Source organism: Enhydra lutris, unplaced genomic scaffold, assembly GCF_002288905.1.
Source record: "Enhydra lutris kenyoni isolate GAN:26980312 unplaced genomic scaffold, ASM228890v2 scaffoldscaffold11, whole genome shotgun sequence".
Lineage (NCBI taxonomy): Eukaryota > Metazoa > Chordata > Mammalia > Carnivora > Mustelidae > Enhydra > Enhydra lutris.
In genome coordinates, this window is record NW_019154095.1 from 30,041,856 (window position 1) to 30,065,195 (window position 23,340).

The following is a 23,340-nucleotide window of genomic DNA, read 5'->3' on the forward strand; positions in this document are numbered from 1 at the left end:
CCGCAGGAAACTATAATCTTATTATTTGTTTTATTTTCTGTTTTCCCCTTTAGAAAAGAAAACCTTTTGCAGAAGAGTCATCGTGTTCAGTATCTATCAGAAAAATTGTATGAAAACTCATTATTGCCAGTGAAGCACTTACCCTTCCTTTTCTCATTTACTCTTTGATCGTATAGTTTTCAGGTTCATTTTTTATGACCTTTTTTTTTTTTTTTTTTCATAAATCATCGTGAAGACAAGCTTGTGTCAAATCCTGGTTTATTACAGGAAGATTGTGCGTTTCTTTGTTCAACATGTGATCATCAAGCCCTTAATCTGTCCTTTGCATTGTGCTGCGTGCTGGCAATGAACAATAGTGGAATAGACGTGATTCTTACCTGTATGGAGTCGGTGATTTATATTCTATTGTTACTAGGGAGTGCTCTTTAACAAAACCCTTCGTTTTCTACAGAAACCCCAAGGAAGAGTAGGCCTTGCTTTAAACTTTTTGTGTTACCCACTCCTTGAACTTCATTCAGCTCATCAGAAAACACTTCTAGAGGGATTTCCTGATCAGTTAGTTTTTATTCTAGTCTCTTAAGCATTTTCAGATGAATACGTCTCAACCAGAATAGTTTCAAGTACAGTGTCATTGCTCATTATTTTTCAGTTACCTGAAGAATTAGTCTGAAAGCCCTGGCTAGTCAACCCTTATTATTTTTTTTTTAAAGATTTTATTTATTTATTTGACAGAGATCATAAGCAGGCAGAGAGGCAGGCAGAGAGAGAGGAGGAAGCAGGCTCCCTGCTGAGCAGAGAGCCCGATGCGGGGCTCGATCCCAGGACCCTGAGATCATGACCTGAGCCGAAGGCAGAGACTTTAACCCACTGAGCCACCCAGGCACCCCTCAACCCCTTTTTTTTTTTTTAAGATTTTATTTATTTATTTGACAGAGAGATCACAAGTAGGCAAGCAGCAGGCAGAGAGAGGGGAAAGCAGGCTCCCCGCTGAGCAGAGAGTCTGATGCAGGGCTCGATCTCAGGACCTCGAGATCATGACCTGAGTGAAAGGCAGAGGCTTAACCCACTAAGCCACCCAGGTGCCCCAAGTCAACCCTTATTTTGAAAGAGAACTTTCTTTAAGATCACATACCTAACTGAATTATTGATGATTTTGGAGATTTCAGTAATCATTGATAAGGAAGGTAGTTAGGCTAATTATGTATTATAAAGTATTGGTAATGGACAGGAGTGTATGCGATTGATACCGATGTGCATTGAATTCGTCATATCCGGAAAGTTAATCTTTGGACCAAATCCCTAAGAAGGACTTTTATTATTATTACTGCATTTGCGAAAAGAGTATAATTTATAAGTGAATGTATGGGCATTGCATATATAGATGTACATGTGACCCATGCCTGTTTAGGTACTGGAAAAACCAATGGTGGGTAAGTTAGGTCAAGAGGACTGAAGATAGGAGGTAGGAGTCAGCTTGTCATAGTGTTTCTAAATATTTCTATTGATAATAAAATAAAATAATAAAGACAGTGCTCCTGTTGGGATTAAATTAAAGATACAACAGTGGCATCTGTTAATAAGAATAATGGATGCTGGCCTCTATTATTAATTTCTAATTAACATCCCTTACTCACAAGAAGCATTTCAGGATCTTGGTTCCTTTATAGTTTAAGATGCCTGTAAATTCATTTTGCTGTGTATCACCCCCACACTTTAGGTCAGGCCTTCTACCCAAGTTGTCAATGCCATCAAGAGTTTATAGCAGGGGTGAGAAGGTGTAGATGTTCAACTTCTATCTTCAAGGTTTTGATTGTCTTCTTCTTCTTGCTTGGGTCCTGCCTCTGTGTCTCCTCACCTACTCTGTCCAGCCTTCATGAAAAGAGTCTTCGGTTCCTTTGCCTTCATACAAGCCAGCAGATTTACTCAAAAAGGTTAGGTGGAAATAAATTCCATAGTAATACAATATAACAATACAATTCATGGTTACATAAGTATACATACGCAGTAACCGTGTATGTCTTTTTAAAATCACAGATATGCAGGTGGCCATAAAAATGGATACTGAGCTGGAATGCAGTCCCTCAACTCTTTGATTCCAAATCTCATGTAATTTTAATATGCAGTTCAATACTAACCCTTTTTCTTTATGTTCATTTTATCTTCTATCTTCTCTGTATTCTTACGTTGCCTGAATTTTAAAATTTGTCTTTTGACTTCTTACTCAAAGTGTTTCATCCCAATAGACTTCTATAATTCTCATTTCCCCCTTTAAAGAAACAATTGCAACACATTTGAGAGTTACTTCCATGTGTCCTACTTCCTGAGTCCTTCTAACGTATTCCCCTCGACTTCTCAGTTTTTAATTTTCCCACATAGAAAATATATATCTGTATTTTTAAAGTCACTTAACTTTTTCCTGCTAATCCCCATTAAGAAAACTCAGCATAATTTCGTAAACGATGTAAATCATCCCAGGGCCCTTCCAGGAACAGATTGGACAAAATGTCTCTCCCATATAGCCCAACAAGGTACAGAATTAATTGTCTCCTAATATTGTCACTGTCCAGCTTTGATTCATTAAGCCAGGAGTTGATTCTGTCTAAAATAATAATCCATGGGACGCCTGGGTGGCTCAGTTGGTTGAGCAGCTGCCTTCGGCTCAGGTCATGATCCCAGTGTCCTGGGATCGAGTCCCACATCGGGCTCCTTGCTCGTCAGGGAGCCTGCTTCTCCCTCTGCCTCTGCCTGCCATTCTGTCTGCCTGTGCTCTCTCTCTCTCTCCCTCTCTCTCTCTGACAAATGAATAAATAAAATCTTTAAAAAAAATAAAATAAAATAAAATAATAATCCACGGTCACAGTTACAATCCTGAAATAGTTCCTGCTTCATGACAGTGCGCTCTTTGCACTTTACTTACATCCCATCCCAGTCGTCTGGACGATGGTTGAAAATCATTGACAGCCATTAGGGGCCTGCCCGCCATCGACCTCTCCCACATTTGTGCAGAACGCCATTTAAAAGGATAGAAGACCTTATAAGTTACGAATCCAGTAATATGAGAATCTTTCTCTTTTGGGTGATGTTGTTGTTCAGATTCCAGATGGGTGAGACATTTCGTGATTGTGTCTGCTTTTTTATTCGATAGGCCTCATTTCTTCTCTCTGGTAATCACCCTCTCCCCGGGGTTATCTATCAGTCAGGGTTTCAGTGAACTAGCCCTTCTCTTTTTCTGGGTAGGAAATCATCATCAAATAAAATTATGTACACCAAAAAACATACAGCAAATCAAGTATGAATTCACAAACTCATAACAAATTTGTTTTCTTACCTTGGGGTTGATTTTCCCACCAGCCTTTTCTTATCTGTATCTCCTATATAGATAAGCTCCCACATAGAAAATATATATCTGTATTTTTTTTTGCCTGAACTAGGTAATGTCAGCATTCACCAGAAGCATATCATAGCCTCCTCTGCTTATCTGGACGGGGAGCTAGTTGCCCTTTTATTCACAGATAATATTTTGGACATTCTACTCCGTACACTCAATTCATTCTTCGACCTCAAAATGTAGATTCTACGGGACGTATTTCTGTTCTGCAACCTGTCCTTGCAAAACCGACCAATTCTAATTACTAGATGAAATTCTGTGGATTTATAGGCTCTGAATCTGATGCTCTGTAACAGGAGTCTGCAAACATTTCTGTAAAGAGTCAACTCTGCAGGTCAGCATGAAAGCAGCCATAGACAGTCCATAAACAAATGAAGAAGACTGTGTTCCAATAAAACTTTATTTACAAAAACAGATGGTGGGCAGGGTTTGCCCTAAGGGCCATTCTTTTACCTTCCTCTGCTCTGCAGTATCCCTCGAAGAATCATTATCCTCTCAGTATTCTGCATAAAATACGTGTTCTTGCTGCTGTAACAGTTCTTATTCTCATTTTCCTTAGCTGGCATTGCCTGTATCCGCCAGCCAGTTCTTTCTTTTTCTGAAAAGTCTGGGTCTTCAGATGGTTTTCCTCAGGACTTCAGAAGGCCTTTGAGGAACAGAAGTGAGCCTACAAATCGAAAGCTGAATGTAGAATAAAGCTACGGAGCTTTACCCGGATCCTTTACCCCGATCGTCCGTCAGCCAGGAATACTGCTGCTTCTAACTCCCGCTTCTACTCCTTCCCCGTGTTTACAGTTGACCTTTGTCCCAGTGTCGGTACTGGTTGGACCTGCCTGTCTGGCGTCAACATCTGTAATGGGCATCGCCATCCTTCACGAAGACCGTTCTCTTCTGGCTACTTCCCCCTTTTCCAGGACGCGTGTTTTACGTCGGTTGGTGCTTAATTGCCCTTGTGGTTGGCCTACTTCTTCTTTCCCCTCTTCCCTACTTTCGTGATTGCTTTATAGTTCACTAGTTTCTGGTTCATTGGCTCTGCTTATTGCCCAATTTCTGCTTCAGGATTTCCCTTCTGGGAAGGCTTGGGGTTGAGGTTGGGGGGGCGGGGGGCGGTGGTAGTGAAATAAAGGTGCATTTTTTTTTCGTGGACTGCACCTAGGTCATGAGGAGACAAGAAATTTATATTTTAGATGTGCTCACCTGAATGGCTGGCTGTGCCATTTTTCAACATAAGCAACACCAAAAATGGTCTAAATTTCAGAGGAAAGATCTAAGCTGAAGATCCTTATATCCACACAAGTATGAATGCTCATGGTTGCCTAGCAGAGATATAGAACGTGGGAAAAGATTTAGAGGCCAGTGTTCTTGTTAAGATTAAGTGGTGACACGAGGTAGGGCCTGATTGCTCTAATGAAGGTGAAACGAGATGTAAGGATGAGAAGTTCTTAAACCTTTTACAGTTTTCAAGTACCACTTGTAGATCTAGTCATCAAATCCGGGGGCTGACATATACTCATCTTAGAGGAAGCACAGATTTGACGTTCTTTCTCTTACACAGCTAGGAGGATTAGGGAAAAGGTATTTCTAAGCAACCTCCCTATGAGGTCTCCAAGATAATGTGTTCCTAATTAATGCAGTATACTTGAGGTGGGTTGTTTAAATACTATGAAATTCCTGTGCCCTTACAAAGAGAATAGTCTACCTGTCATAACACATAAAGATGTGAGCAGGTGTCTTGTTCAGGAGAAATTTTTTGGAGTATCTGATTATCTTGTTTTCTTTTTTCAAAAATGTCTTTTTTTTTTTTTCTTTTTTTTGAGGCAGCACTGCCTCCCAGTTAACTCTTATTTTGGATGTGAAGGGTTAGAGTTCATTCTCTGTAGGTAATAAAGCAGACGCCACTCATTACAGGACTTCTCATAAGAATGTAAAAATTCTTGTAATTTATATATGTCCCTTTCTGTGCAATTCCACATTTTCCCAGAGAGAAATTCAATCTTATTTCTCTTTAATCTACCTAGCACTGTAAGCATTCAGATATATATACATGTTTATCCACTGGAAAGACTTAATGGAGTGGACATTGACTTTTTGTAAATGCTGAACAACTTTTGGAGAGAAGGGCACCCCAGGAGCATTTGTAGTATTTCTGACAATGTTGTCCTGAGAGTCATCTGAATGCTTTTTGGAAGACACATTTATAGGCCTGTCTGTGACTCTAGTGATTCAGAGTCTTATATAAGGTCTATGACTATTTCATGTTCATTTTGGTAAACTTGCCCTAGTGACTTATATACACAAGCTTTGAGAACCTGTGGCTTGAGGCTGTGGCCTGCGGGACCATTGAAGGATCCCTGTTCTATTTGCAGACATTTCTGCAGTGACTGAATGTTTGCCTTCCTGGTGAAAAAAAAAAAACCAAACCAAACAAAAAACCAAAAGACCCAAAAACCTTGTTTAGCAAAATCATACATTAAAAATAGTGTGGGGATGGGGCGCCTGGGTGGCTCAATGGGTTAAACCTCTGCCTTCGGCTCAGGTCATGATCTCAGGGTCCTGGGATCGAGTCCCACATCGGGCTCTCTGCTCAGCGGGGAGCCTGCTTCCTCCTCTCACTCTCTGCCTGCCCCTCTGCCTACTTGTGATCTCTGTCTGTCAAATAAATAAATAAAATCTTTAGAAAAAAATAGTGGAGATTCTAGAAAAAGTAGGACTAGGTGAAGAGGGAAAACTTACGGAACTGGAAGTAGAGCCTCAACAAGAATAATAATGGTCCTGATGAGAAACTCTAGCATCGTGAAAGCTCCAAGAATATTTGTTCTCTGCAACTTACTTGAATCTTTATGCTCTTAAACCTGAGACCAGTCCCTGTTTTGCAGACCTTGGCTTTGAGCATTCTCTTCTAGCAGAGATCAGTATTAACCTATTCATTCATTTTTTTTAAAGATTGGCACATACCATCATTCTAGCACTTTTTACAAAAACAGGGAAATATTTTTTGGAGTTTTTTCATCTGTCCCATCAGCGTCTCCAGATAGCATCGCAGAGCAGAAAATGCAGCAGTTCTTGACTTTCAGTGCGCGTCTGTAGGATACCAGCTTTCTTTCCATGAAATTTTTGTGTGTTACTAGGTCTCTTTCATCTTGTCCCTTAGAAAAAGAAAACTTGTCCCTTAGTGCTTCAGGTCATTAATATGCTGCTATCGTGGCCTTACTTAGGAGCTCCTTGTTACATACCATACACCGTAGCAGAACTATTACAGAAATTTTGCTTCCTCTCTTTTATTTACTTATTTATTTATTTTGGTTTCCATCTTGGTAATAGTCTTAAAGTTTGAGTCCTCGCAGGTACTGTCTAATGATTAAATCAAAGAGGTCCACCGCATTGCTGACGGATTTATTTCAGAAAATGCTGATAACACAGTTACTTAGGAATGGCCTGTATAGAAGGTTAATCTGTAATTCATAACTTGTTTCAGGGTGATATTTCCCCTTTTACAGATAGGCCTGCTGTGTGTTTTTGGCCCCATCCCACAGTTTTCCCTTGTGTTATGTAAGATATTTGAGGTATACCAAAGTTATGTAAGACCTATCTTTCTTTAGAAACAGAAATTGGGTCTTGAACGAAGTGATGTATTTCATCAGACATCAACCCCAAAGTTAATGTGATGTCTAAAGTCTTATTTTGAGGATTTTGTTTAAAATTTTTATTTATTAAAGTGCCTAAATGATTACATTTTCTAAAAATCAAGAAGAAAACTATTGCTATGGAAACAGTGAAGTCAGGAGAAAAATAATTTATTTTGTTACCTTAACTGTCAGATTTAAGCACATTTCTTCCAATTTTTTAGATTTGGGTTTTTGAAAGCCTTGGAAAATGCTGTAAAAGACTAGTCTTCTCTTGCTTTGTATGCTATTGCCATTGAGATGCTAGTATTCATAAAACATGTTTAAATCTAAAAATTTGGTCAGTGACTCTTTGGTGATAAATTCTTAAAACACAGTGTACAAAAAGGAGGAAAAAAAGATCTCCCTGACTCACTTTGGAGCTTCACGGTACTGCAGGAGGACCTGACCTTTTCATTTGGTGAACAGGGAACAGAGCCAGAGAGAGAGAGAATGGTTGATGGGGCCACCCCTGGTAGGGGTCAGTCTCTGGGGCTGAACTTGAATCCTTAAACTCCTGGTGGTTTTCCATCTCTGTTTCAATCTCTGTGCCTTGGGGTCTATGATTCCTTTGATGTGGAGCTTTCTCTTGGACCCTGAATAGGAGGATATTAAGGGCGAAATGATACATGGCTGGGCTGTACTCACCCTGGTGTACCTCTTTTTGTAAATTCGGTCCTATGTACCATTTCGTGAGAGTTCCACAGTTCTTAATATTGGAAAATTAACACAATTGATTTCTCTTTGGGGACTGTAATAGTTTTCTACTGCTGCTGTAACTAGTTACCGTGAACGTAGAGACTTGAAACAACACACATTTATTATCTTAAGGGTTCTATAGGGTAGAATTCGGAGACAGGCCTCACTGGGCTAAAGTCATGTGTTGGCAGGGCTGCATTCCCTTCTGGAGGCTCTAGAAGGGAATCCTTTTCTTTGGCTTTTCCAGTTTCCAAAGGCTGCCTCCATTTTTTGGATGTGAGCCCCCTTCTGACTTGAAAGCCAACAACACTCCATCCCTGGCCATTCTCTGACTACAGCAGGGAAAGATTTCCTGCTGTTAAGGACTCACATGATTATGTTGGGTGCACTGGATAATACACCATAATCTCCCCCGATTCCAGGTTCTTACCGTAACCCACCTGCAAAGTCCCTTTGGCCGTGAAAGGCGGCATGCTCACCGAGGACTGGGCTGCAGACATCTTTGGAAGTCATTATTTTGCCCACGACAGGGAATGAATATGCTTTCCTTGGTCTCAGCTCTCAGTGGGCAGGGATTTTAAAAACTTCATGTTAAATTTAGAAAGCTTAATAAACTGCTACAACTAAACAAGGACCTAAATAATGATTTAATGAGTCGTACCCATATTGTTGCACGCCTGCCACGTGACACACACGAACTGCCAAGTACCTCACTGCACCATCCTGTTCCCTCCTTTCTCACGGCCCTGTGAAGCTGGTTCTGTTTAATCTCATTTTATATTTTAGGAGACTGAGACCTAGAGAATCTCGCTAATTTACCGAAGGTTGCACAGCCAGCATCTGGCAGGGTAGGATTTGAATTTAGGTCTGTCTGACTCAGGTTTCTCACCAGCACACCTCATGGCTTACATTAGGTACTAAAGTGGTAAGAGTATATAATGTGGTATAATGTAGTATTGCAAATATGATCTACGTGGAGAAAGCCTACCTAGTAAATAGTTGTTTTAATAAGGAACGTAATCTGTAACAGATGGATATAAGTTTTCAATATGCCGTTTTGCCCATTGAGCAATGTTTGGCTGATGAATATCAGTTGGTTGTATATAGATGTAGTGATCAATTCTCAGAGTCTTCATTTGAATAGAAAAGGCTACATATTGCATGATTGAGTGGAAAGGATATAGCTACCTCAGCAATTTTTAGCCCTCTCAGATTGCAAAGATAAGGAATTGATTTCAGAAATCATGCTACCGCCTAATTGGTTAATAGGCTCTTCTTCTTCCTGCCCCCACCCAGGTTGTAAGCTCCAGGAGGGTAGTGATCGTGTTTTTCTTATTCAGGTCTGTATCTTGAGTATTTAAAACCGTGGTGTCTATTTTCATAGACACACTAACATTTCTTGCAAGAATGGAAATCAAGAACTATCTAAGAGGATAGAGCCAGCTCTCTATAACAATGAGACCATATGGGGTCAGTGGGTTAAGCCTCTGCCTTCAGCTCAGGTCATGATCTCAGGGTCCTGGGATCGAGCCCCGCATTGGGCTCTCTGCTCAGGGGGATGCCTGCTTCCCCTCCTCTCTCTCTGCCTGCCTCTCTGCCTACTTGTGATCTCTGTCTGTCAAATAAATAAAAATCTTTAAAGAAAGAGACCATATAATTGGTTAATATAACATGACTAAGAAAGGTGGTGATAACCTTGGTAAAACCAGTGTTTTTACATAAATCTTGTGTGTTAAGAGAAACTAGGAGCTCCTCTGACACGGAGTGTTTGGATCACAGATTGACCTTATTTCTTTATTAGTTTATCTATTCAATACTATTGTGCACTATTCTGGTTACTAGGATAAAAGATGAATTAAAGAAAAAAATAAAGCCCCTGAGTCTCCTTGGTTGAACAAACACCTATAAAGTGCATTGTATCAAAAGGCATAGTGATGACTTTATGGGAACCCAGAAGAAGGACACCTAACTTACTATTCAAAAAATATATAAGTTGGCCAAGCCATCTGGAGTGTGTTTCCGGGGGCGGGGCATAATTTAGATTTATGGAGGAGTTGCATAGATAGGACAGAGTTCCCATATGCCCTTTGTCCCGCGTCCCGTTCCCTTGGTCTATTAACATAGGTGTAATACTGCTGCCTAACTACCAGCCTTATTCAGGTTTCACTGTCTTGAGTACCCCTTTTCATGCTGAGATGAGATCATGTATGAAAGTGCTTTGTAAACAGGAGGCTAAGTGCTAGACCTACAAGGAATGCCCTCAGACTCTGCCCAGAGTGGGTCGCAGATGGTGAAGGTTGCACTCTACGAAGGCAGCTTTAATGACCTAACCATGAGTTCTCTTTTAGTTCCATCCGTGAATGTAATGAATTCCTTATGAATCTTTCCTGTTCAAAATGCAGGGTGCGGTGTCCTCGGTCTCCCCCTCCATCCTGTGTGAGGCAGACCTGCCTTGTAGATGAGGGGCTGCGTCCCACCTAGGGCCAGGGAACTCACCAGGTTGGAGTTGGAAACCAGACGGCCGGACCCCAAAGCTACCTTTTCCTCCTGCGTGCTGCTTCTTGAGTCCTTTTCTTACACAAACTCCCAGAATAAGCATTTTCCAAATCATACTTCTTATTGTACCAAAAAAGGTTCATTTCCTTTTCCTATTCTAAAACAATTTGCTTCGTGCTTTGAGGGTTCTATGAATATAAAATTTTGATGACTTTAAGGACTCATGGCTTTCCTCCCTTGGCCTTCCTCTGTCAGTCTTGAGAATTCGGTGATGTTTAGTCTATTTCTATACACGGGCAGCCCTTCCCTTTGAACATTTCAGTGACCCCTCTTGATGGCTTCCAGCTGCCTTTTTGGGGGCGGTGGTCTTTGAGGAATGACCAAAGCTCTATACAGTTTTTCAGGTGTTACTTTTGTAATGTTGTGCCGTCTGCATTTATAGGACCTACTCTTTTCTTACTTTTCAGACGATTTCTAGATAATGGCAGTCAAACAGGCACTGTTCATGATAACTCATTTTTTTCAAGATGCAAGTTGCTTTCGCTATCATTTTTAATTAGATTTTCACAACTGTGTGAAATAGATAAGGCCCAGGGTACTCTCCCCCCGCCCCCCGCTTTTATGTCCAAGGTTATTGAGGTTCAGAGTAATTATACAACTCCCTAATCCCATAGTCCAAACAAGCTCTGGACCCCAGGTTTGCTGACCGCCCATTCTTATCGTTAATAAAGATTCTCAAAAGCTAGAGAGAGAAGTGCAGGACGTTTTGCGCGGAGTTAGGGGTTTAAATTCAGGGACTAGGAACTATTAGCAGGGAATCTAATTAAACATCTTTCTAAAGAAAAACAAACAAAATGAAAGGTATTTCTAGTTGCGTGCCAGTCCCTGGGGAGGGAAAGAAAGCTGCATGTTGACATGCTAAGTCAGCTTCATTTACGTTTCTTTTGTGTCATGTTTGTGAATCTCCGTGCTGGGAAAATGTGATTGCAATTTAGGCACCAAAGGATTATCTCAGAATGTCTGGGAAGCAGCTCACTTTATTTTCAAAAGATGCTTTAATGCATTTGTTTTTTATGTAAAATAAGGGAAGCTATGAATTTTAAGTTTTCCTTAGGGAGAGAGAGAGAGATTAAGAGGGGGGGGTGCGTGTGTGTGTGTGTGTGTGTGTGTGTGTGTGTGTGTGTTTGTGTGTGTGTGTGTGTTTTGTCTGAAACCAGACTACTTTGGCTCTAATCTTACAGTTTGACTTGTGAGTTCTGGACAGGAAAGAGTCCCAGCCTTGGAGCTCTGTGAGATAGGTGACAAAATTAGGTTGTTTTAGATGATCAGTGATGTAGCCCAGATTTTCTTACTACCAACAGTCTGTTTAATTTGACTCTGGTCATTTTCCACCTCTTCACCCAATGCATGACCCTGGGAACCTAAAGATAAGAAAATCGCCTTCCCTGGTCTTTCCTGTGGGTTAGAAGCAAAATGATAAGGATTCAATTGTTAGGTTGTGTGCGGACCTGCTTAAAAAATGCAAAAAGCTACCCAAGCTTTAAAGATCTTCAGAAAGTCAGACCTGAGGCTCTGTGTAAGAAGGGATGAATGGCTGGTTATTTACTACTGTAGTGAACAGAGTGGAGAGAAATTTAGCTTTGATCTGGTGGGCCTCAGTGAGTCAGGAAGGCTCTTTTCCATCCTGGCATTGTACCTTCCAGTGTCATCCAGTTTATTTTATTTTTAAAGATTTTTATTTATTTATTTGACAGAGAGAGAGAGATCACAAGTAGGCAGAGGGACAGGCGGGGTGGGTGGGGGAGGAAGCAGGCTTCCTGCCAAGCAGAGACCCCTGCGTGGGACTTGATCCCAGGACCCTGAGACCATGACTTGAGCGGAAGGCAGAGGTTTAACCCACTGAGCCACCCAGGTGCCCCTGTCATCCAGTTTATTAAGTTATCTGTGAATAAAAAGGAATAGTCAGAAACGTGTGGTTGCCAGGAAAGCTGACCAGCCTAAATAACGAAGAAATAGATCATAGACGTCCCAAAAGAATGCATTTATTTTATGGTTAGCACTGCTAAATTTTTTTTTTCTTCTTCTGCATAGAAGGAATAAATTTGAAATGGCCATGTGAAAAATAGATCATGGGGAACTGTCGTTGGTAGATCAGTGAAGGGCTTTGCTCACAAACCAGGCTTTAGGTTTTATGCATGTGTTTTACGCCACACTTAAAAGTCTTCACATAGTTGTCACTGTTTAAAATTAATTATAATCAAGGGCTAACTCATCTTACCTGAGAATTTTATCAGGTTTAGAATGTCTGTCTGTATAATTTCCTTCTTTCAAATGAAAAAAAGAGAATTTTCGTGACATCAGTTAATTAAATGATTGTAATTCAGTTCGAGCAAAGAAATCATGGTTATGAAGATAAATATTAATGCCTCACGGTCATGCTAATGTGCTAAATTTACTTAAGCAATAAACACATCAGAAGAGAAAAGCCTCGTTCCAATAAGAAAACAAATAAATATAGTATCACATTTGCAGTGATGAGATATTTCTCCATTTCTCCATTTTTAAGTGACGTCGTGGAGTGGAATATGGCAGGTTTGTGCAACAAATGAGAAAGAAAGCACTACTTTTTGACCACAGAGGAGAACAAATTTATAAACTTACATCACATGAAATTTGCTGCACATCAGTTAGGCCAAGCTGAAATGCATCCATTTCAACCCTGTGTACGGATGGGTGGTGGGACATCGTCTAGGTTCTTTCCATAAGTGAGGTGCACCTATAATTGGGGGCAGCTGTGGGGACAGCACTCATTAGGCAGCCGTGCTGAACACTTGCCTGAAGCCGCCAGCAGCTCTGCTGTGATTTACTCCAGCATCCATTGTCCCTGCGTACCCCTTGAAAGGAGGACATTCATCTGTTAAGACCCTCTTGTTGCTGTATCCTCACACAAGGGATATCGGGTTTCAGTGAACGTGGGAGGGAGATAGAGCATGGTTTACTCTTGTGACGTTTGGCAGATGACAGATAGTCACCCAGTTCAAAAAAATTGTTTTGGTATACCAATTTCAAGTGTTCTGTCTTGTTTGATTTCCCTACAAATCATCAAAGTGGCTTAGAAAATTCAGCCATTTTCATATCTCCTTTCTCTCTCAAGTGTTTTGTCCTGGGAATATGTGCAGAAACAAGCTGTCGTGTAGTATATCCCAGATGTAATCAGGAAACTATGGTTACTATTAAGATATCAGTATATAACATTTGACATTTGACCTAGGAGCCTAGCCAGCATAGCAAATAATTGTTTATTGCTTACTACTTAAGAGCAGGAGCTCTGGAGTCAGACTTCTGGGGTCTAGATACCGGTGCCAATATTACCAACTGTGTGACAGTAGGAGGTGGCTTTACCTCTCTGTGTCTATCTCCTCCACTGTAAATTAGGCATAATGATGGTAATACATATCTTCTGGAATGGTTATAAAACTTAAAAAGAGTGGGCATAAAGTTCTTGGAAGAGTGCCTGGCACACAGTAGGCACTCAATAAGTGTTAGCTGTTGCTATTCTAAAGCAGTTAATGTAAAGTACTAAGAGAGAGGGCCTTATTTTAACTTCATCTCATAGACTTTTGGAACACTCTTCTGGTAGTTTTATAATTTTATCTTTGGCCCTCAACTTATGAAATACTGGGCACAGAACTATAGAACCATAGAGAAGAAGACTGCTAATTTCAACAAACATAGTATCAATTTTCAGGCAGAAAAATTCTCTTACCTAATAAATCTGCACTTATTGTCCCCCATAGAATTTTGCAGTGCTGTAAATCTCCCACAGACATACGTGGAGAGGTGATCTGGTTTATATAGCTTATTATGAGAAACAGAAAATTACCGCAGTGGCTATGGAATGGAGTAGTCTGTCCCATTTTGAATCTGCGGTCCTCCTCTCCTTTTCTTGCCTTCCTTTCAGGCTGCACAGAAGCACCCCTTGCTGGAGAGGATAGTCCCAGGTTCAAGTCCCAATGTGTTAGCCTTGTGTGTGTTAACTTTGTGACATCAGGCAAGTTCAAGTTCCCGTATAACTGCCCACCCTATCCTCACTTGTAAAATAATTACCCACTGTTGCAGAGAAATGGTAAATTTGGGGATATGTATTGACTATAAAAAAAGAGCACATTTACTAGTTAAGGGAGCAAACTTATACCTTGTGGACTAGGGTCCATCAACTAAGACAATCGACTTTGATTTGGAGACAGAGGAGATAATATTTCAATGTGTGGGCTCCTCTTGCTGAAGTGGGTGAACACCTGGCTTCTGGTGAGACTCCTGTGTAGGACCCGGAGAGCACAGGAAGGGCCGTAGTCGTCATGACCGGCATCCTCACTGAGACTGGCTTCCCACAGAGAATGTTTGAACAGTGATGACCAGAGAAGAGAAATAGAGGAGAACATGAAAATTCCCAAGGAGTGACTACTACTTAATTTGACAATTTTCCCGTTATATTTAACATTTCCTTATCTTTGGCATTATATGGCAGAGAGAATAAAGAGTCCTAATCCGGTAGAATGCATTAAAACAAAAAATAATATCACGGGGCCCTTTTGTTCCAAGCAATAATAAGTCTTCTGAGAAGGTAGGCATGGACTCTGGAATAGCTTTTGGACCTGGGTCTCTACTTTCTCAGGATCTTCTAGATCCTTTGTTCTATTTACAAGCACTTGAGGTTCTGCTTTGTGCTAGACCCCTCAAATCCTGTGCATCTTGCATCTAATAAATGTAGCCATTGGAATGTTTGAATACAGTGCTAATCAAAATGGACACACACACCCCCCACCACCACCACCAATAGCCTAATCCTTCAAATAGAGACTATGACCACCTACTAATAACTATTCTTACATCTCCTTTGATTTGGTAGGGATAAATTCCTTAAATGATAAATTCCTCTTTCTTTACATGTGCTTTTCTTCATTGCTGCCTGTTGGGTATGGCATTCAGATATGCAATGTGATTATTACTCTCTGGGGTCTTAGAATATGCCACCTTTTGATGGGACTGATTGTGGCTCATCCCCTCAAATAGGACATTTAAAAGAATCCTATTGTTTCACTCAACTTGTAGCAGTTAACTGCGAGGAGTGAAACTTGGAGCCCATCCACAGGTAAAAGTCCCCTCCAATGGAATGGATGTGTCTGGGCAATCAGAGTTAACAGCAGGAAGAAGCCAACTTTGTCTGTAGAGACACCACCATTGTGAATATTTGAAGTCAGATGTTGAAATACTCCCCCCCCCATTTTATTGTTTTACGTTGTGTAATGACGTGTTCCGTGCATATGTTATGAGGATTATCCGGTATACTCATAAAGGTATTCAGCAGTGTGAACGCACCCCCTTGCACCATATAAGAAGTTGGACACAGACCTGCTAACGTGGTATTTCTGGAGTCCAGCTATCCTAACCACACTTGGAAGCATATTCCTAATGTGTTTTCTGGTTGGGTTTGGTTTGCTGCCAGTGATACGGAGTCAGCTTGAGAATACTTTATAATAAAACCTTGAATCTTATAGTGACTTTCTCTCAAACAAAGTCACCCTTGTGTTTGAGCTCATCCTCCAGATATCTCTGCTGAATACACAGGGACAAAGAGCAGGTGCATTTTAGTTCACGGGAGACTCAGTTAAGCGGAGGCAGGGACAGTCTATCTGAAGGATGACTCAGCAGGAGCATGGGCCGGTGTGAACACATGTGAACACGTGTTCCCACGTGTGGCAACACACAGGGAGTGTGCTGGGTTGTAAGGTTCTTACCATGCCTTCGGACCACTCCGTGCATCAGGAGCCAGGGTGGTAATCCAAGGAGCACTTTGAACTACCGCTGCTGCCAGGATTTGCCGTCTTTGCCACAGCTGTATTTACAAAATTTAACCTGATAAGATACATTTTCCCTTTTTTTTTTTTTAATTTTATTTTTTTATAAACATATATCTTTTTATCCCCAGGGGTACAGGTCTGTGAATCGCCAGGTTTACACACTTAACAGCACTCACCATAGCACATACCCTCCCCAATGTCCATAATCCCACCCCCCCAACCCCCCTCCCCCCATTAACCCTCAGTTTGTTTTGTGAGATTAAGAACCAACAAGATGGGATTGGGAGGGAGACAAACCATACATTTTCCCTTTTAAGCTTAAAGCAGTGAGCACAGCTCAGAAGACCAGATGGCAAAGCATTAGCTGCCTCCGCTCTGTGCCAGACCATAATCTTCCCCGTAAGATGGTCTGGGGAAGGAGAAATCTGACCGGGAAAGGAATTTGGGAGGCCAGTAATTCATTTGCCTCTAACATGACTACAGAAAAGGGCCATCGTTCTGCTTAAAGGACTGAGTGGTGGTATGCGTGTGGCTCTCATTCACCAACAGCCAGTTTTCACTGCGCGATCTGCATGTGTGTGAGGTCAGGACTGAAGAGTGGGTGGGGAGGGGAAGCTTTCCCCAGGATCGCAGCCGCAAGCTTACTTGTATTTGATAATATTTTGCAGGTTTCCTGTTTAATTTGTTCGGTGTTGTGGTGGAGCTCTTCAGATGGACTAGTCCGACAGGGAGAGTCACGATAGGAGCTGGCTCTGCGTGGTCTGATCCTCCACACACAGAAACAACAACTTATCTAGGGTCACACGCTGTCAGCGTATCCTGGTTCCACGCACGTGCTAAAATTGGTTTCCTGTTCTTAACAATGCAGTACAGTACTTGAAGCAGCAGCACAGAATATATTTTTAAAAAACGTGCACAGTAGGCGATTAAAACAGGAGGATCCCTTCGAGGAATCGTTCTTTTTACGCATTTATTTTACCTGGAGCAGAAGTATTTATTCACACATCAAAGTCTGGAATAAATGAACATATGGCTTTAAGTTCTGTGTGGTCAGAATGTAAAATAAAGATTTGGGCCACAATTATGTTTTTTCCTGTGCTGGTGACATTATCAAATAAGACATGTAGAAGTTTAGGGACGCACAGGTGGCTCAGTGGGTTCAGCGTCTGACTTTTGGTTTCGACTCGGGTCATGAGCTCAGGGCCCTGGGATCAAGTCCCATGTGGGGCTCTGTGCTCAGCAGGGAGGCTGCTTGGCATTCTCTCTCCCTTTCTTGCCCCTCCCCCTCCCCATCTCTAAATAAATAAATAAATAAAGTCTTAAGGGAAAAGAAAAAGAAACATAGAAGTGCAAAAATAGACTTTTTAAATGTCCTGGTATATCTGCTTGCATTGAGTTAGAGTCGGAAGACTATGTTTGTGATCTTCTAAAAGGCTTTAAAACACTTCAAGCCCTTAAAAAGAAATGCCTGTAAAGTGTGTGACATCCCTCTGAAGGTTCTGGAGTTTCTGTTTCTTAAAGGCTGCTTTTCTTTGCGCTTTAGTGTCTTGTCTCTGTTGATATATTTCTAAGGGTGTCGGTACATTCATATCTGTGTCAAGCAAGTTCGAAATCGATTGCAGCGAACACTGCCCAACACTTGCTCTATTGTTATGTTGTTTTCGAGAGTGGAACTGCTGCCTCTCCAGAAACACATCGAAAGTGAAATTCTGAGTGGTGGCAGAACAAAGACAATTAAATCATGTCTGAGATTCTCAAAACACTTACTGTATTCAAAGCATTAACTTAGCATCCTTTGCCTTAAAGCAATTTTTTTTTAAAGATTTTTATTTATTTATTTGACAGAGAGAGATCACAAGTAGACAGAGAGGCAGGCAGAGAGAGAGAGAGAGGGAAGCAGGCTCCCTGCTGAGCAGAGAGCCCGATGCGGGACTCGATCCCAGGACCCTGAGATCATGACCTGAGCCGAAGGCAGCGGCTTAACCCACTGAGCCACCCAGGCACCCCCAAAGCAATTTTTAATTGACGGACCATTTACTCTTAGCTGGGGACTGAGAGGCAAATACACATTTTTTTCTTTGCAGTGTTAAAATCCAAGTACTCAGTGAAAAAGCGTCGCTTTCCAGTTTAGGAATGACCCTCGGCCTTAGGAACTTCTATCTGAGTATTAGGAAGTACTTGGTGGAGTAGATTTTTGTTAACAAAATGAATGAGATTATTTCATGGGAGCAAAGCATTGACTAGGAAACATACATAGTGAAATGTTTTCCATTAAAATATAGTTATTACTTTATAATCTAATAAGAGAAAATTTCTTCAACTACCTCATTATGGGTAGATGAGAAAAAATGCACAGATCATAGGTGCTCAATATTAGTTTGCATTTTATGGAGAATCTGAAATATTCTGGGCTATTCCATTAGTGTGGTTATGTAAGGAGACAGAGAAGAATTTTAGGTCATTGCCAAGTCTCCAGGATACTTGAATCTGGGCACCAGCAAGATGAGTGTGGAAGTCTGTATGGTACTTCTTGGAAGGTCCCACTGACAACACCGAGGACCAAGGCCACAGGGGTGTGTGGCTCTGTTGGTGGTATACAGATTTGTCTCTTCATTTATGTTCTGCAAGATTTTAAGTTAGCTCCTTGAAAGAGCCTTTCTCTGAAAAATGGGGTATCCTCAGAATCTTAGATGGTCACCGCTGAAGGATACCCCGGGGATATTCTTCCAAGCGAACTCGTTGGGTTGCAGAGTTAGAGTAGCTGGGAACTTCTGCACTCCTGATAGACTTGCAACTCTGTGCAAGTCAGAGGGACTCGGACTCCTCAGTACAGATACACCAGAAGCCCAAACATGAAGAGATATTTATACACGGAGTCAGCTTCTGCAGCAGATGCTTTCACTGAGAATAGACTTTCTGCCTGAGGGTCTCTGCAGCGCTACATCGCAGATCATCTCTTGAAAACAAGAGAGGTGCAGGTCTTTGTACGTGAAATGCCAGAGGAAGGGAAAAGCATTGATTTGCCAGATGAGTGATTGTTTTCCTCCCACTGAAGGAGGGATTGGAGCCCTGAAGTCATGGATATGGCATTGAACCATATGAGGATTTCAGGGCCCTCCCACTCACAGAATTTATTTATTTTTAATGTATTCATTTATTTATTTGACAGAGCACAAGCAGGGGGAGAGGGAGAGGGAGAAGCAGGCTCCCCACTGAGCAGGGAGCTGGACATGGGGTGGGGGTTCAATCCCAGAACCTTGAGATCATGACCTAAACCGAAGGCAGATGCTTAACCGACTGAGCGACCTGGGCGCCCCTCACTCACATAATCTAAATGGAGGCTATAATTTTAGGAGATACATTTATAAATGAAAACTCAAATATTCGCAAGAATCCCCTTCCCGATGGCCTACAACCAAGATTTTAAAACTAATGAAATCCTGAGCCTTTTATTGAACTGCATCAAGAGCAGATGAAAAAGGCAAAAAAACAGAGAGAAACCAAGATTCCTTTTTTCTTTTTCTGTGTGTGTGTTGATGTGGCTATGTATGTATGCGTTCCCTTATTTGCTTAAACTGTTTGACATTTAACTGTAGATATCATGACATTTCACCCTGAATACCGCGGCAGGTGCCACCTAAGTGTAATTGCAACACAGTGCCCACACTTGAGAAATTCCATGATGATACAATACCTTGATTCAGGTTTCCCCACAAGTCCCAATAACAGCTTTCAGAGAGTTCCGGTGACTCAGGAGTCAGTGACAGCTACACAGTGTAAGCTACACGTTGGATGTATTTGTCAGGTCTTTTAATCACCTTTCATCTCCATCAGTGCTCAGGCTCGGTCTCCTGTGATCATTCGTGACATCAGCACTTCTGAAGTGTAGACCAGTTGTTTCGCAGAATATCCGACCATTTGAATTTGTCTGATTGTTTTCTCACATTTGAAACCCAGATTCTAAATAAATAAATCATAGATAGGTAGATAAAGAGACAGGAGGGGAAGGAGAGGTGCGACGGAGAAAGGGAATGCGAGAAAAGGAAAAAGATGCAAATGATTTGATGAAAAATTGTCCAATTCGACCTAAATAATACAAAGTCTGGCAGGTTTCTTTGGAGACGGTATTGATAAGCAGTGGTGTGGAGTGGTGGGTGAGGGGACACGGTGCTTATGGAGAGTTAAGGATTTCTGAAATACTGCGGTGAAAACATTTTGCTGCGAGGCAAGGGAATAAACCTTGAGAGTTTGGGTTGTGTGCCAAGTTAAATGGAAAACTCGGAAAAAAAAATATCAAACTAGTTCTTTTAGTTTAATACGTGAAATAACAAGGCAATTTATTTTTCTCAATATACATAAGCCGGTTTCTTTGGTGCCATTTAGCTCCAGCAAATCTGTTCCTTCAGAACCCTCACTGGGCTGAACAAGATCGAAGATGATCTTAAGGAGTTAATGAGACCATGCGGACACAATTCCAGATAGACGAGAATTTAGTCTGTTTTTAAAAACCTCCGAAAGAGAGATTCACAGACCCCATCTTAAAGAGAAACTCCTGTAAAATCTGTTCAGAAGTAAACCTTATTTTCAAGCTGTCAGAAAACAAGAACCAGACAAAATCAACAGGTACCAAAGGCAAAGAACAGGTGAAATGAGTTTTCTACCTTGTCCCTGGGTGTGCGCCTCAAATGTCTGCTTCCCCATCGCATCTCCTAGTCCCTAAGTAAATAAAAAGGGGACGTGTAATTTTAGGAGCACTGCTGAGACATCACAATGTTCAAATGTTTTTTTGCTATAATTTGTAGGAACCTTCCTACGCTTATTCCTGACATTTTTTTGATTTACTTGGTAAGGGCAGAATTGTAGAAAAGCAAACAGACCCTGAGTAGGAAAGGCACTTCATTTCCTGCTCGTGTCTGATGTGGCTCTGATTGCTGTCCTTGGAGTCCTGGTCACCATACCCAGTAAATAATTATGCCCTGGATCAGGGAGGGGCGGTCTTAATTTGCCGTGGGTTTGTTTTTCGGGATTTTCTGTTAAAACCTGGACTGGAGCAGAAGTGGACTTTGTAGTTGGCTTCTCTAAGCCTCGGTGGAAACAAAGTTGTTTGAGAGCTCGGGTTCTGTGATGTTGATTATTAAGTGAACTGTTGTATGCAGAGGAAAGTCCATTCATTATGCTCTTATTTTTTTCTTTTTCAAAAGCTTTTATTATGACAAAACCAGGCGTACTATATTGAATCTTTGGTATCCCCAAACACCATGTATACCTGTTGCTTGACTTCTGCAATGACCCAACTAACTAATCAGGAAATTTGTTTCATTTTTATGTCTGTCCATTCCCCACTACCATTTTATTTTGAAGCAAATCTCAGGTTTTATAACATTTTATCCATAAATATTTAAATAGAGAAATGATACTCTTCTAAGCAGTCCTGCTGAAAATAAGAATGGTATATAGGTGTTCCATGTATTCTACAGGCTAACGCACAACTTCAGTACTTCCTGTCTCTATGGAGAAGCTATGGAAGAGCTAAATGCAGTCAAACTGACAATTTGACAGGAGCATAGTAGGCATCTAGAATGGTCATTCATTGTAGGACAGCAACTTTAGTTCCAATAAAAGCGTTGTTGCCAAAGAATTTCTGTCTTGAAGAAAGGAACATTGTTAAGAGGGATGAATTCTCTTTGTTCCTTGGGCCACCTCTGATGATAGCCTAGTCTGAGTGACTCTCCAGAAACATTAGAACCATGGAAAGTCAGTCACTTACCCATCTCTGCAATTAAACTTCCCCATTTAAAACCTGGTTATGAGGACTGCTGTATCTAGTTACAGAATTAGGATGAAGATAATTTGTGATCTGAGATGTGAACGTGCTTTAAAAATAATGGCCTGTATATTATACACTGAAACTCAAAGAACATTGTTAACTATATTGGAATTTAAACTAATAATAATAATGGTGATGATGATGGCCTGGTTCATAGTCTCCCTTAGCATAGTGTTGTTGTTTCTTTTTAAAGATTTTATTTATTTATTTGACACAGAGCAAGAGACCACAAGGAGGCAGAGAGGCAGGCAGAAAGAGGGAGCGGGAAGCAGGCTCCCCGCTGAGCAGAGAGGCCGATGCGGGGCTTGATCCCAGGACCCTGAGATCATGACCTGAGCGGAAGGCAGAGGTTTAACCCACTGAGCCACCCAGGCGCCCCTAGCATAGTGGTTTTGAAGTGAGCCATGTCCAGGATTTCTAATGGCATCAGAAAAATGTAAAGATCGAGAAGTAACCATCTAGAATATTTTATAATCTAGTCCTCCCACCCCCAATGCCCAAGTATGTTTTATTTGGGCATTCAATCTGAGGTCCATTTTGGCTGACTCATTTTCTCTCTCTCAGGTAGTAAAACATTTGGGAATGGTGTCTTGCTCAAGCTCACCTGAAATTAATGTATTTCTCTTTGAAAGATAACCAGAATTTTTTCCTTCTCTTTTTTTGTTTTTTAGCTTTGCCTCCCCGATTGAAAGAGATGAGGAGCCAGGAGTCCGCTGCAGGCTCTAAACTCGTCCTTCGGTGCGAGACCAGCTCCGAATACTCCTCTCTCAAATTCAAATGGTTCAAGAACGGGAACGAATTAAACCGAAAGAACAAACCACAAAACATCAAGATACAAAAAAAGCCAGGGTAAGTGTAATGCATCTAATAGCAGAGGCAGTGTCTAGCCATTGAATGATAGGAAATATAAAGATTATGTACAGCCCCAGTCCATGAATTCACTTATCAAAAAGCTATGATCTCTAATAAATGAAAAAGATTGTTCATTGTACGATGACCAGAAATTGTTGTTTCTGATTGTCACAACTTCTAGATGAGGAAAGAAAAGATTGGATGAGGAGAGAGCTGGAGGTGTAGAGGGAGAAGTTTTGGTGAGAGCTGCTGTAATTGGAATATGTTGCATCTTAAAATTAGATTTTTTTAAAAAAGGCAAATGCTGTTGAGAGTACCAGTGCCTCCCACGGTCAGCACCCCTGCTTCATAAGGAAGTTCAGTAAAATACCCAGATTTATGGGAAGAGAACGCCGTCGCTTGAATTTGAACTATTTTCAAGTAAGAGGTTAATACATCCAGTGATACCCAATGAGATTTTTTTTTAACTGACAATTTTGTGAAACTACGTGACCATGTAGGACATTAAAACATTGGGTGATCTTGGCTTACCAGAATCTTAAATCATCCTGGAGG

General features: G+C 41.2%; 1 protein-coding gene across 1 annotated transcript in view; it reads left to right on the forward strand.

Moving 5' to 3' along the window:
* LOC111144494 (neuregulin 1) overlaps nt 1-23,340 on the forward strand; it is a 1,132,137-nt gene that overhangs the window by 937,490 nt on the left and 171,307 nt on the right. The window contains exon 2 of the mRNA XM_022498799.1: nt 22,605-22,782. Coding sequence (XP_022354507.1) covers nt 22,605-22,782 — 178 coding nt within the window. The remainder of the gene's footprint in view (nt 1-22,604; nt 22,783-23,340) is intronic.